The following is a 14543-nucleotide window of genomic DNA, read 5'->3' as shown; positions in this document are numbered from 1 at the left end:
TGCCTCACTCTGTTTTGCCTTAGTGTTACACAGATTTTGAAACATGGAGGTTTGGATAGCATGGTCTGATTTGATTTTTTTTAAAAGAACTGTACTCTGGGTCCTGATAGTCAGCAAATGATTCCTTCCACATTTTGTAGCTCTTAAACTTCCAGCTACCTGAGCTGCAGGCATAATGAGTAACTGTACAGTTAGCTGTCCAGTTGCTATGAAAGATAAATGCAGTTAAATGTGAGCAAAATTATTAGAAGCTGTTTCTCAAGATCAGGACTGATGTGCTGTCAAGCCCTGGCCAGCAGAGTAGGAGTTAGATGATGGTAAAGGTAAAGAGACTATATGTCCCAGTTTTACTGGGGCATTCCTGTTTTTTTTCCACAAACTTCTTCTGGGGTATCATTTAATCATTCAAAACATTTTTTAAAAATAACTCCTCAACATTGCTATAGCAAATAGAATTTGCACTGTGTTTGCCAGGAAGAATAGAGTGGAACAAGTGCTCATTGTGATGATCAGTGTTTGGTATGAAAAGAGAAGTGAAATGAGTGTAGATCCCATGATTGGTGATGTTTTGGTCAGTAGGTAACCTTTTTCAAAAGTGGCCAAGCCCCGCTTTCAAAAGTGATTGAGAGGTCTAAATCCCATTGACTTGGCTCCTAAGTGATGACTAACTTTTGAAAATGGGGCTTAGGCTTCTAAGTCATATAGGCCTGGTCCACATTGGGTTGTGCTGCCCAGGGGTGTGAAAAATCAACACCCCTGAGAAATGCAGTTAAACTAATCTAACCCCCAGTGCAGACAGCGCTAGGTTGACAGGAGAATTCTCATGTCAACCTAGCTACCCCCTCTCTCGGTGCGGTGGGGTACCTCTGTCGACGGGAGAAGCCCTCCCATCGATGTAGATAGCATCTTCACTGAAGCTGCGCCAATGGTAGTGTTTTAAGTGTAGACAAGCCCTTGGGCACTTTTGAAAATTTTACTTAAGGTAATGGTTAGCAACACTTGTTCAGTGTTTCATGCAAAAAATCAATCCAAGATCAAGGATGTGATTTCTATGTATGCCAGGGCCCCTTTATGTTACCAAAGGGCTGTAAAGTGGTCTTACTGTGAATGAGAATCAGGTATTAAGTTACTGGAAAAACTTCTCCATTCTGAGCAATATTCCTAGGTTGCAGTACTACTGGGAGTTGGCAGTAGTGTTGACAGTGCTCATTTAAAAACAAAAGTTGACTTTTATTTTTTGTATAGTGTAAATAATGGCACAAGGGAAATATCTGGGGGGTTTTATTTTAAAAACATGGCCACCTTAGTTAAAGGTGTAGCTACAAATGAAAAATAAGTGCATTTAGGCCCACTTTTGCTTCAAAATGTATAGAAACCATGAAAAGTCTCTTTTTAGGGCAGGGGGAATTGTTCTTGCTTGTTTCTTTACATTAGAAGTTCAGATCTTCTCTACCTTGGGAAACTCTTATGGTGACTGGAGAACTGGTTAAATATTTCTGTTGCAAGAGAAGGAAAGCTGAGCTATTGACAGGGAAGGATTTTGTGTTTGTTTTTCTGTTTGATTATTTCGGACATTTTAACAAGTTTACAAATCCTTGCCATGTAAATATCAGAAATAAAACCATCATTACAACAGTAGCTTTTATTTAAAGAGACTTTATACAGGAAAATAGTCATCAGGTCTTTCTTTTTAACAGGATGTTACCATATTACAGAGGGAGCATCATTAGAAAACCTATAATAGGTTGTTTCTAGTGATGTTATTAAGCGAAGGGAAATCCAAATATACATATAGTTAACAGACCAGGGGGTGTCTATCAAATGTTAATTGGACACGTGTGTTGGTATTTTTCCAGGTGAATGTACTTTGAGTATAGAATAAAAAATACTTAGATACTTGGTTATCTATCTGTCCTCTGTTTATTTTGTATATAACTGGGGTGTTAATTTTCCATAACCATGGCCTCCCATATTTTTTTAATTGTTCTTATATGGGAGAGGAGAGGAATTTTTAGTGAGACCGATTAGAGCTCCTACTTTGTAATCTTCTATTTAACTCCAAGGCCCAATAAACACTCAGTTGAAAGGATATCTTTCTTTAAGTTTGAACACTCCACTTTGTCATTTTAAAGTGTGAGAACTTACAAAAGCTTCTTTAGTCTCAAGCAATCCCCTAGTAAAAGCGTAGGGAAGGACGAGACTTGACATTTGTGGTGACTGAGGTTTAAAAAAAAAAAAAAAAAAGTGGGGAAAAAGCCCTTTCTCCCCTTTAAAAATCAGAACCAAACCCAACAACCATTCTTTAGCCCTTCTTTATACACAAGAAAGAAGCAAACGAGCACAAACCACTGTTTTAAAAGTCTACTGCAGGTTACATTTAAAGACCATTGAAGCATGAGGTTTTGTTGTTGAGGGTATAGTTAGACCTGTAAAATACCTAGGGTGAAGCTTTAAGTCCTTTATTATGAGGATAAGATAGCCACTCTCTTTTCCCCCTTGAACTGGCGAGAATTTAAGTTAATTTTTCCTTAGCTAACAGGTCAAAAGGAGCCCCACAGAACTTTCAATTATCTGCTTCAGCACGGGGCCATATGGCAGAATGAGTTTTCTTTCCCTTGATTGGACAATATTTTACCTGGGGGTTGTTTTTTTCCAGTGCGTTGATGCCTGACTAAATATGTTCAGGCACGGTCTTCATGGAAAGACGAGGCAAACTTTTTTGTTAAATATTCCTTGCACTAGTAATCAGTCTTGGAGGGTTACAGATTGGCTTGCAAACCAATTAAAAAGCCAGCTTCATCCAAAGGGAGGGGAAAGCTGGCAGTGGGATGCTGCTGCTTTTCCTTTGCTGTATACCCCCAAAACAGTTTGGCTTAAACTGGTTTTATGCGATATAAAAAAAAAAAAAAAAGGGCTGGAGGACCTCAGCTGATCAGAGTACTAAAGGTCCTGGGCACGCACCATAGAACGTATTGGTTTTGAGCTTGGTAGTTCTCTTTTTACAAGGGGCTGTGGATTGTTGTAACACAGTTAGGGACTGTAGGAAGAGGCAAGTCTTCCTGAACTTTACTCCCAGCTTGAAGTTTTAAGAAGTAAGTGGGAGGAGAGGGAACTATAGACAGAGAGAGAGAGATACACAGAGAATTAAAATGTCAAGAGAAAAAGGCAACACAGAGAAAAAGCTAAATGGCTTTGGGGAGAAGGGGAAGGAGAGGAGCCGAACATCCCTGATCATCATTCAGGCTGTTAACCGCAGTATTTTCACCTCTGCAGTCTCCCCCGCTGCTGAGCGAATCCGCTTCATTTTGGGTGAAGAAGATGACAGCCCTGCACCCCCTCAGCTCTTCACCGAACTGGACGAGCTTCTGGCTGTTGATGGACAAGAGATGGAATGGAAGGAGACGGCAAGGTGAGGCATTTTCCCTTTACTCTGAGAGGGAGGTGCAACTGCTTGGGAACCTTTATGGGAGAGTTGTAGAGAATAACATCCCTGTTTAGGGGATGGTTCAGAAGTTGTCCTCCTCTCAAATTCAACGAGGCTCTTCCATAAGGGAGACCTTAGCGATTCATTTCAGCCTTTATCTAAATCTTTCCTAAAAACAGAAGATCTAGAGTACCGGATTTGTTTGAATTTATACTTTATCCAGAGCCAAAAGTGTACTTAGTGCTTTGCAAACAGGTAACTCATGCTGGCCAAAATTGGGTGGCGGAAGTAAAGCTTTTAAAGCCCCATTAAAGCTACTTCTGTTTTGGTGCCTAAACATGAATCTAGGAGCCCAATTTCAGATACAAGTTCAAAAACTTCAGTCTTGGTCTTTGTCCTCAGTAGCTGCTAATGACCTTAATTTTAAATGAGTAAAAAACACCCAAGTATTTTTAAAAAAAAATTTTTTTTTTAAAAGCCAGTTATTCCCTCAGGGTATTTGCTAGAATAGATGGACCATTTTGATTTTTCTGATTTTATTCTCTGTTTTGTACTCTGGAGTTAATTCAGAGCTGCATGCTTTGTCTGATAGTCCAGGCAAATTGATTTTAGACCATTTTGTGAACAATGCATACAGATAAATTAGATTGGAATGATGATAGAAAATCATGATATCTGCAACTAATTTAGAGAGCAGTATTAGCTGTTTATAATTGCTTCTATTTAGCATCTCAGGCTTGCTAGGCTGACATTTTTCTGTACAGTGACAATAACTTTGGTCTTGAAATTTCATTTCTTTTGTGCTCTATGGGAAGCTGCATGAAGTATTAGATTTGGGTATTCCACTAGAGAGAGGAATTCAGAGTAAATATTTTCCAGGGCTTTTTCCTCTCCTCCTGCACCTTTTGAATATTAGCTTTTTGTTTTCCTTTATTGTAGCTCTGCAAAGCTCTCTCTCCACCTTCCAATCTTAAAGGTCTCTGACCATGTTCTGGTTAGTCCCTCTTATTTGGTTACCTTAATCGTCCTTTACCTTTGATTTTTAATGAGCCACTTTACCTTGTCCCCTTATCTTCATTTTACTTTTCAGTCTCTTGTAGAGCCTATTTAAAGACTCTTCACCTTTACTCTTTAAATTCTTGCTTATTGGTCTTTCTTTTCTCCCTGTATTACTCTTTTCCTTATTATTAGTTCAGTATTTGCATTTTGTTGTGTGCATCACCTCTCTGCTTTCTAAAGCTGATTATTCCTTCCACTGACTATACCACTTTCCCCTTTTTAGAAGATCTAATGATAAAAATTAACAGTTTATCCATTTTCATGTCTTGTATCTAAACTTATATTTCCTGACGTGGACAGAATGTGCCTTCTTCCTTCAGTGTGAAAATAGGCCAGGAGGTTTCTCTTAACTCCACAAATATTGCACATCTTTTAGGCTGCTCTTTAATTGTGATTATAAAGAGGGAGGCAGCGTATGCCTGATGAGGAGCTGTTGATGTGAATTTGATTTGGCTTAGTGGGTAAAAGACAGTATTTAATTGTAAGGACCCCCTTTCAGAGCCAAAGGAAATGAGTCTCAGCTAGGTTTTTCATGAGGGATCACTAAAGTAACTTGAGGGACACTTGCCCACAGCTGTCACATAATTTCAAAGCAGCCTTCAGGTAGGTATAACTTTGGAGGATGGGCTCTTCAGTTTGCTTTATCAGGTCACAGTATAATGAAGAGGAATAGTTTTCCTTTAAATGCTGTATGCTTTATGCAGTGCCATGCTGCTTTGCTGGAACTGCTAGATAGGACTGTGTATATGAGCCCCTTTAATGGTGACACTGTATGTAGCTTACATGCCTAAACTGCGTGGCGTTAGAGCCACTGCAAAAATTCCAAGCTTGACAGTCTCTTATTCAGAAAGGGTTTTTATTTTGCTGCTGACATCTATGATATGTGAAGTTTTTAAATGTTTCTCTGACAACTTGCAAAGCAAAATCTACCCTAAGCTGAAGAGTGACTGCTTCTGCAAGACCTACTAGATAGGACCACCCAACTCTGTGCTCCAGCCTGTAGAGGAGCTGCCCAATCCAAATCTCACTACTGTTCACTGTACAGGAACTCCTCACTTAAAGTCTTCCCAGTTAACGTTGTTTCGTTGTTACGTTGCTGATCAATTAGGGAACATGCTCATTTAAAGTTGTGCAATGCTCCCTTCTAACATCGTTTGGCAGCCGCCTGCTTTGTCCATGGCTTGCAGAAAGAGCAGCCCGTTGGAGTGAGCTGGTGGGGGCTTGGAACCAGGATGGACCAGCAGCCCCCCATCAGCTCCTCTAAGTTCCCTGTGCGGCAGCCGCCCAGCAGGCTATCAATTGCCCACAGTTCAGCTGTCCCTCCCCCCACTGCCCTGTGATGCTCCTGCCCTCTGCCTTAGAGTTGCTCCCAGGAGCCTCCTGCTTGCTGTGCAGGGGGACTGGGGAAGAGGGGAGCTAATGTCAGGGTGTCCCCCTCCCCCCTACTCCTGCCCCCTGCTTACCCCTTCATCATATAGACAAGGGTGGAGACAGGACAGGGCTCAGGACAGAGAGAGCTTGCTGGCCGCAACTGCTGTCTCAACTTCCTGATCTTTTTAAAGGCAATGTACATAGAATGGGGTCAGCGTACTTCAAGGGGCAATGCGCATCTCCCCCCCTCCCCCCCACAGGGGGTGTGTGTGTGTGTGTGCCATGCTGTCTCCCCTCCCTCCATTTGCGCTGTCTTGTAGAGTGTGAGGCTCCATTAACAACGTGTTAACCCTTGAGGGCTCAGCCGAGTGTTAGTTCATCATTTAGCAGTAAGGCATCCCCTGGGAAATATCCCACCCTCTGACTCCACCACCTCAACCAAGCTTCACAATCATCATGGCTGTGTACAGTATTAAATTATTTGTTTAAAACTTATACTGTATGTGTGTGTGTAAGTTTTTTGTCTGGTGGAAAAAAATTTCCCTGGAACCTAACCCCCCTATTTACATTAATTCTTATGGGGAAATTGGATTCGCTTAACATCATTTCGCTTAAAGTCGCATTTTTCAGGAACATAACTACAACGTTAAGTGAGGAGTTGCTGTATGGTATTAATCCCCAAAGGAGGTTTGAGGATTGAATTGAAACCGTGTCCCCATCAGAACATAACATTTGCATTCAAGTGTTATAGCAAATCGAGCTGCTGTCTCCCCAAGGCCGTACCTATATAAAAATAATTGGTAGAGGTCATAAAAAATTTCTAGCCGCGAGTGAAAAGATATGAATAAAATGTATATGGTGTCCCTGGCTGCTTTAGCAAATGTTGCCGTCAGGTTCATTGATGTTACCTATATTAGGAGCACTAAAATAGATGGGCAGCACCATTCTGAGTGTCGTTTAACCCTGCTCAAAGTATGGCTAGCCAATCCAGGACTTAAAATGATATGGGTAGAGGGAGCCCATGTACCTGTGGGCTCCCAACATTGTTCAGACTGGTGGAGTTCAGCCACTGGTAACAGTAGAAGCTTTTTGAGGAATGTTCCTAGTGTAGCCAAGGTTCACATGGGACCATGTGAATTCATCAGAGCCGTGCAGTAACAGCAAAAGTCATGGCTGTTGAAAGGTAACAGTTGAAGGTTGGGTCATTAGCAGTTTTTGTTCATTGAGTTGATACAAACTGCAATGAACTCAGTTGGTATGGATGCCAAAGCCATTGTGCTTCCAGGCAAACTTCTTTGCAGTTCAGCAATGGTTAAAGGACACATTGTAAATTGTCAGCAAAATGAAAAGTAGTAGCCTGTGGCTACTACTTGAATTTTTGGATCCACTGCAGTATGCTCAGGAGCTAGTCCAGTGTGCCAGTAATGAGGCTGTCATACCAAAAGTCTGATCCTGTGATTGCACCAAAAAGACATGAAACGGTTTTGTGGTCTTTGGAATTCATTTTGTTCCTTGTTCTTCTGGTGAGCAATGTCAAACAGCGTGTTACCTCCATTCAGTATGTTCCAAGCTAGGATTGCCAGGCATCTGGTTTTTGACTAGAACGCCTGGTCGAAAAGGGAGAATGGCGGCTCCAGTCGGCACCACCGACCGGGCTATTAAAAGTCCAGGAGGGGGCCTGGGGCCAGGGAAGCTTGGGGTGCTGCCCTCGCCCTGAGTACCGGCTCTGCAGCTCCGATTGGCTGGGAACCATGACCAATGGGAGCTGCGAGGGATGGTGCCTGCAGGCGCAAAGGCAGCGCTCACCGTGCAGAGCCGCCTGGCCACCCATGCGCCTAGAGGCCACAGGGACCTGGCGGCTGCTTCCTCCGAGCCACAGTAACCGCTGCTGGGACCACCCCCTCCCCTGCGCATCCCAACCTCCTGGCCCAGCCCTGAGCCTCCTCCTGTACCCCCCAGCCTGAGCCCCCTCCGGAACCCCAAACCCCCCAGCCCCAACCCCAGGTGGCGCCCTCACCCCTCCTCGCACCCCAAATCCCTCATCCCTGGCCCCACCCCCTGCCTGAGCCCTCACCCCCACCACCCATCCTCCCCTGCACCCCAGCCCGGTGAAAGTGAGTGAGGGTGGGGAAGAGTGAGCGATGAGGGGGGGGGCTGAAATGGAGCGAGTGGGGGTCCAGGGCCTTTGAGAAGGGGCGGGACATGGGTGGGGCCTCTGAGAAGGGGCAGGGCAAGGATGTTAGGTCTTGTGAGATTAGGAAATTGGCAACCGTATTCGTAGCCGTGTGATGGACTGTCTAAGAATTGTATACAACAAGGGTCCTTGAAGAAAAAGAGGCTCCCTCACCCACTTTTTGTGGAGACACTAGAAATAATTTCATCCCTTTCTTGGCCTACTGACCAGTGCAGTTGTTAGCAATGTTACACCATGGTGGGTATTGAACTGCCCCCTAGTAGGTTCTCAAACCATGGTTAGAGTGTAAGGAAATGGTTTGGGGAGCATTTAAATGCAGCCACATCAGATTTTTCTAATGTACGAGCAGCTGGCTGTTTGCACTGGGACCGGCAGTGTCATTCTGAAATCTGAAGCATGCAGTGTCACTGCGCACTTCGGGGAGTCTTCAGATGCTGCATTTTCTAAATCTGGGACAGTGTTGAGGGCCCGGGAAGCATAACTGAGGTTTTAAAAAAGACTTACTGGTTTTTTTTGCTCTGAATTAGTCAAAGTGATCCAAACTGGGTGTTGGATGGGAGTGCAGTGCAGTGAAGCCAGGTGTGTAGAGGTCAGGAGTAGAACTGGACTGAGGTGATGAAAAAAATTTCAAATAATCAAGCCAGCAACCTCTTGCCCTGAATTGATTTGTTGTTATGCTACTTTTATAGACGTTCTCTCTTTGAATACCAGGAAACTCCACAATGCTGAATTCACACCACAGTAAATATTAACGGGTACATGTATGGTAGACCCTTACTGGAACACCCTTCGCAAACGAACCTTGAACCTTAGCAAATGGGGTCCCTGGATCCCACCTCTAGCCCCGCCCACCGTGTGGGGGGCTGAGATCTCCTCCAGTCCCAAGGCTGTGAGGTGGAGAGGTGACAGATGCTGGGCAGAGTGCTCCCCTGGCCCTGGGACTGGAGGATCTGTTTCTCTCCCCGCCGCCCCGCGCTATAACAGACCCCGGCTATACTGAATATCTGGTTTGTATCCCCTGCGATTCATTATAGCGAGGGCGTACTGTAGCACTTAGGCACATCTCCTCCCCTTTGATCCCCTTGAAAGTTCTTCCCTTGTCCGAGAACGTTCTCTTTGCTCAACCAACTGCAAATGCAACTTTCTGCATTTGACCTCCAACGTTATTTTATCAAAAGTGATTCTGACACCTAAAATCAATTCTAGCCTAGGGCTTGGAGGATTGGGTCCTTGGTTATTTCTAATAAAAGAGGGTTTTGTGTCCCAAACTGTGAGAGCTTCTTTTAATCTCATCTTTTGAGACTTGATATCAAGGTACATGAATATCAGCTGTACTGAACATATTTGTGCTACCTGGGTATCTGCTCAGTACTAACTGAACTACCAGCGTTCTGCTCCAGCATGCAAAGGGCTCACTTTATCACCCCTCATAAACTCTTCAGGGATATTCCAAGAAGAGTGGGTCCTACCTAGGACATTACTTATGGGAATGCAACTGAATGATTATAATATTATTAGCAATTCTGAGATGGCTGAATTATTTAAATGATTAAATTACAAAAATTATACTAGGACTGAATCTCATTCAATTGTAGTATTTTTACTCTGATGGGGCTTTAACTTGGTGATTTTTAGCTATGCTAATAGTAACTACAAGTAATGAGCACTGACTAAGCACTGAATTGACCCAGGCAACTTACCTGTCCCTCTGGGCTATTGAACACTAACCTCCAATTTAAGGGTTATTTTTAGTCACCCCTGAATCAGAGCTAAATATGACTAAAACTTGAATTAGCTGAGATTTTTATTTTTCTGCTAATCTCTGTTCATCCTTTCATACCATCAGCAAACAAAGCCAGGTGAATAGGTGGAAATTAAGAGCTCTACGGTATGAGGGAATGTGAAGGGTAAATAACCAAAAATATAACTAACAAGAAATTCTTTAAATGTATCAGAAGCCTGAGAGATTTGGAAGGTGTGCTGGACTACCAGGCAGTAAAGGGAATAATAAAGATATGCAGAGAAGCTAAACGATTTCTTTGCATCAGTCTTCACCACTCAGGATGTTGTGTGTGATACCTATCTTGAACCTACTCTGTTTTCAGGTATCAAAGAAAAGGCATTGTCAAAGATTGAAGTGTCAAAAGAAGAGGAATTGGAACAGATTGCTAAACTAAATAAATTTCCAGATTAGGTGGTAGACACTGAAGAATTCAAAGGGAGTTTAAGAATGAAGTGATTGGGAGCCAGGTTTTTATAGGTATTTAGATGCCTAAAGATGCTGATAGGCTTTTAGTGGGATTTTCAAAAGCACCTAGGCACAAGCTCCCATTGATTTCTATGTGACTTGGCTTGAACTGCAGGAAGTCTCCACCTAGGAGAATGTTTGGTTTGTGAAACAGAATTTGCAGGAAGATCTATTCACTAGAGCTTTAGGAGTGAATTAAATATAGCAGTTAACAGTTCAAACACTTATAAAAATAAGTTAAAGCTTACTTTATCAAAGCTAAATATTGCAGATTATATGGAGAAAACCAAATAAAAACCAAATCCAAATCAAACATGGGAAAGTGCTTTATTGTGAATTATACACCTTCAACAAAAATGTCAAGGTCTTTTTAATTTGCAGGATTTATGTTCATGCAGGGTAAAATTCAGTAAATCAAAAAATCCCAGCCTCTGTAGACCTAACAGTCCTCCTTCAGTATTTTCAGACCAAAGTCACAACATTTTGTTTGGGTAAAAAGAAGTTTTTTAAAAGTCTCAAAATGTTTATTTTCAAAATCTGTTAAAATAATATCCAGGAATAGCTTAAATTAAGCATGTTTCTACTCTGAAAATCAATTATGTAAAAATGTCATCCTTACTCATGGTTCCCTGTGTACACCAGTTACATCTGCTTTCTGTAGAGAAAGAAATTAGTTTTTATGGGTTTCACTTTCTTTTGCTAGCACTGTAGTGTTAACATGTCTAAGGAAGAAAGCTGAATTTTTTCCTCCTTATACCTCCTTGGAATTGTTTACTAAGTTCCAATCAGTCACACCTGTGCAAACCAATTGAGGGGTTAGGCAGGGGTTGTTGAGGGCAGAATTTGACTTGCAAAACCTGTGTTGTATGAGAAGGAAAGAACCCACCTGGCTGTTGGTTGTGCTAAGTATTGGCCTGCAGGTCACACTCCTCCTGTATGACCTGCTATACTTAGGCACAATAGTGAGAATTGAAGATATTTCTGTTTCTTTGCTTTTGAAGGCTTAGGCCTGATGCTTTAATGCTTTAACCTGATGACATGGTCTTAGGTGTGTAAATAATGTTTTACATGCAATGGTATTTAACCTTTGCTCTAATCTTCTACTAGCGAGATGAGTTTGCAGGTTTTTCCCCCCAGGAAAATGCCATTGAATCATTAAACAACTAGATACAGAATGTAGAAAGCTAATAACTTTTTTTTTTTTTTTTTTTTTTTTCAATTAAGAAGGGCTTCATGCAAACTGATTCCTCCCCACCCCATCCTGCCCAATTTTGAATTTGGACGTTTCAGGCGAGTTAGTGAGTTTTCTGACAAAGGACTGTCGTCTTTATTTATAATTTGAAAATTGACTGTACATGGTTGTCTTTCACATAGTATCGTGAGCAATAATGTGCCAGAGAGAATATAAAGTGGAGGTTCTGTGTTTCTTGACCCAATGGACAGACTCCAAACCAGGAATTAAGAGACCTGCATATTAATCCCAGTTCTGCCAACAGGGCTGCTGAGTAACCTTGGACAAATCACTTCATCTCTTTGTGCCTTAGTTTCCTCTTTTGTCAAGTGTTTTGATGCCTATGGATGAAAAGCACAATATAAGAGCTGGGCGCTATTTATTATTATTTATTTATTGGCTCTTCCCCTCTTATGTTCAAAGTGTGACCAGGCGTAAGAATAATAAAAATCCGTGAACTAAGATCCATTAGTAATTTCTCTCTCATGATATATTTCAGTCATTTTACTTTTCTGCTTGTCTCAGCTTACCTGGTACCTTTAAAAACCATGGCCAAAATGTTCAAATTTAGGTGTTTTAGGCATCTAAATGAATGTGACCTTATTTCCAGAGGTGTTGATAATCCATTGTCCTTTGGGGGCTCTGGACACTCAGCACCTCTGAAGATCAAGCCACTTTAATCTAGGTGGCCCACTGTGGATTAGGTGGCTAACTTGGAAACGTTTGGCCTGTTCAAATACTGGGTGGCATTGGTATAGTTGTTGCGTTTTATTTCCTTTGTCTTAATTTAAAGTGATGTGTTCATGACCTCATGTACGTTTAAACCTGGCAACACCCAGTGACATTCCGGCTGTTGTGCCTCTTTCAGAAACGCCAGCGGTAGCATTTTTAACGTATTCTTGCCGCTCTGCCCTTCCATAGGTGGATAAAGTTTGAAGAGAAAGTGGAACAGGGCGGAGAGAGATGGAGCAAGCCTCACGTCGCTACGTTGTCCCTGCACAGCTTGTTTGAACTGAGGACGTGTATCGAGAAAGGATCCATCCTGCTGGATTTGGAGGCCACTTCTCTCCCTCAGGTAGTGGGTAAGTAAGCTTCCATGGAGGCTCTTTCAATAATCCTCCCTCACCCCCCCCCCCCCCCCCGGTGCTCTCTTCCTCAGAGCCTGAATAATGGCTGTCAGTGAAAGTGAAGGAATGAGCTTGTGGTTGTTTTGTCAACATCCAAAAGCCAACCATGTCCCAGGCTTTCCGGAATGACAGGAGTAGCTGCGGCTGGGTGGCCTGGAAGATACAAAGTCTTTCACCTGTAGCATACCGCCCTGCTTGGTTTGGTTGTGACTGAAAGCTATGGCCATCTGATGGCTCTTCAGTTGCCTATGCAAAACTGTTGGTGCCTTCAGTCCAGCTCTGAGTGAATAGCCGTCCATGTCATAGGAACCACCGTTACGTTTGCCATGAACTAGCACTTTGGTTGGCCATCTCACCTGAGAAGCGAAGCAGTGGATGAGAATGGAGAGTGACTTATTCTCTTGCTCCTAGAGGTAATTGCTTCCAGTCAGGGTTCAGGCACATTAGAGCAGCGTGGGGTCACTGCTACCTGTGTGGTCACTGTTCTGTGCATGAAGGGGGATGCACGTTCCACTGCTGTCAGACCTTATGTTTTGGGCTTTGCTAAAGCACTTAGTGTTGGCTTACATCTGCTTCCAATGAATTCACTGGTAATAGTCCCATTGACTACGGAATTAGGCTAATGCTGAGCGCTACATTCCACAGTTCCTCTTTGAGGGACTTACTCTACTTGCTTCTAAAATGACTATAGCGAATTCAGGGTAGAGTTGTTCCAGAGCTAAGCATTCAAAAAACATGAGTTTGTCCTCAAAATATCATGGAATTGATTTTTAAAAAGAGATTTTAAAAAATAATAAATCTTAGGTTATTTTTATTTTCTTCACTTTTTTGTAGGGTTCACATTTCCAAGACTTTCTCTGTAACCATGAGAAGTACATTTTTTTTTTTTTTTAAATCTCTTACTTAATGACATGGCTCCAAGAGCTGAGGCTCAAATTAAAACAGCAAATATCATTAGCGGGCAACACTGCAATTTAATCTTTGAGAATATTTACCGTCTGCTTATTTAAGGGAAAAATTATAGAGACATTTAATGAGAGAAACTGAATTCCTTTTATAATAAATTACCCTCTGAATTGGTATTCCTCTTTCTGTTTATTATTAATTCATGGTGTAACAGAATAACAGAGAAATACAGTTTCCACATCTAAGGTGATATTCAAGCACGTCACTTGCTTTCCACATCTAAGGTGATATTCAAGCACGTCAAGCATAATACCAACTACAAGAGCATAGCAGTGACAGTCCCTGTTAGTTAAACCCTCACCACGGACTTTTTGCTTTACGTGGCATTAAAGAATTCATAGATTGGATCTCACTTTGTAACAGCAGAACTGAGCATAGTTTTAGTGGTTCCGTTTTACCTATTTGCTGATAGTGGTGATACTTGCTTGAGGACTTCTGAGCTCTCCTCTGCTCTGTGGATTCTTTAAGATTCCTTTTTCTCATTGTTGGGGAGGAAGAAATACCCTTGAGTGATATGTTTGTGACTCAAACCAGTGACCTAAGTCTGTCTAAAAAGCATGTTCCCCAGCTCCTTCCTATAAACAAAAAATAAATGGCAGCATGATTTTATCTAAAAAGATGTAACTGGCAACATCAGTAAATTTCCCCAACATCCTCTTCTGCTTCAGCTCTAAGCCAGGGCTAAATTCTTTGCCAGGTTGCTTTAATATGAATTTTTAACTTCCTTGTACTCTGGATTTACTCTTAGTTAAAAGCATGCACTTATTACCTCTTCTTGACTGAGGGAAATTCCTTAGTCCAATCCCTTATCACCCAGAAATCCATTTTTGTTTCCATGCCTTTGTTCTTACAGGAATCCCAGTTAAAAGCATTTCCCTAAGTCGTCTTCAAACCCAAACTGCCTCCTGTAACTTGAAACAACT

The 14543-nt window shown here is 42.1% G+C and overlaps 1 protein-coding gene across 14 annotated transcripts in view; it reads left to right on the top strand.

The window, feature by feature from the left end:
* The window catches only part of SLC4A4 (solute carrier family 4 member 4), a 251636-nt gene that overhangs the window by 102462 nt on the left and 134631 nt on the right, over positions 1-14543 (top strand). For all 14 annotated transcript variants that reach the window (XM_074950418.1, XM_074950426.1, XM_074950422.1 and 11 more), the window contains exons 4-5: positions 3274-3409; positions 12449-12609. In XM_074950418.1, coding sequence (XP_074806519.1) covers positions 3274-3409; positions 12449-12609 — 297 coding nt within the window. The remainder of the gene's footprint in view (positions 1-3273; positions 3410-12448; positions 12610-14543) is intronic.

Source organism: Natator depressus, chromosome 4, assembly GCF_965152275.1.
Source record: "Natator depressus isolate rNatDep1 chromosome 4, rNatDep2.hap1, whole genome shotgun sequence".
Lineage (NCBI taxonomy): Eukaryota > Metazoa > Chordata > Testudines > Cheloniidae > Natator > Natator depressus.
This window is presented reverse-complemented; position numbering and strand designations above follow the sequence as displayed.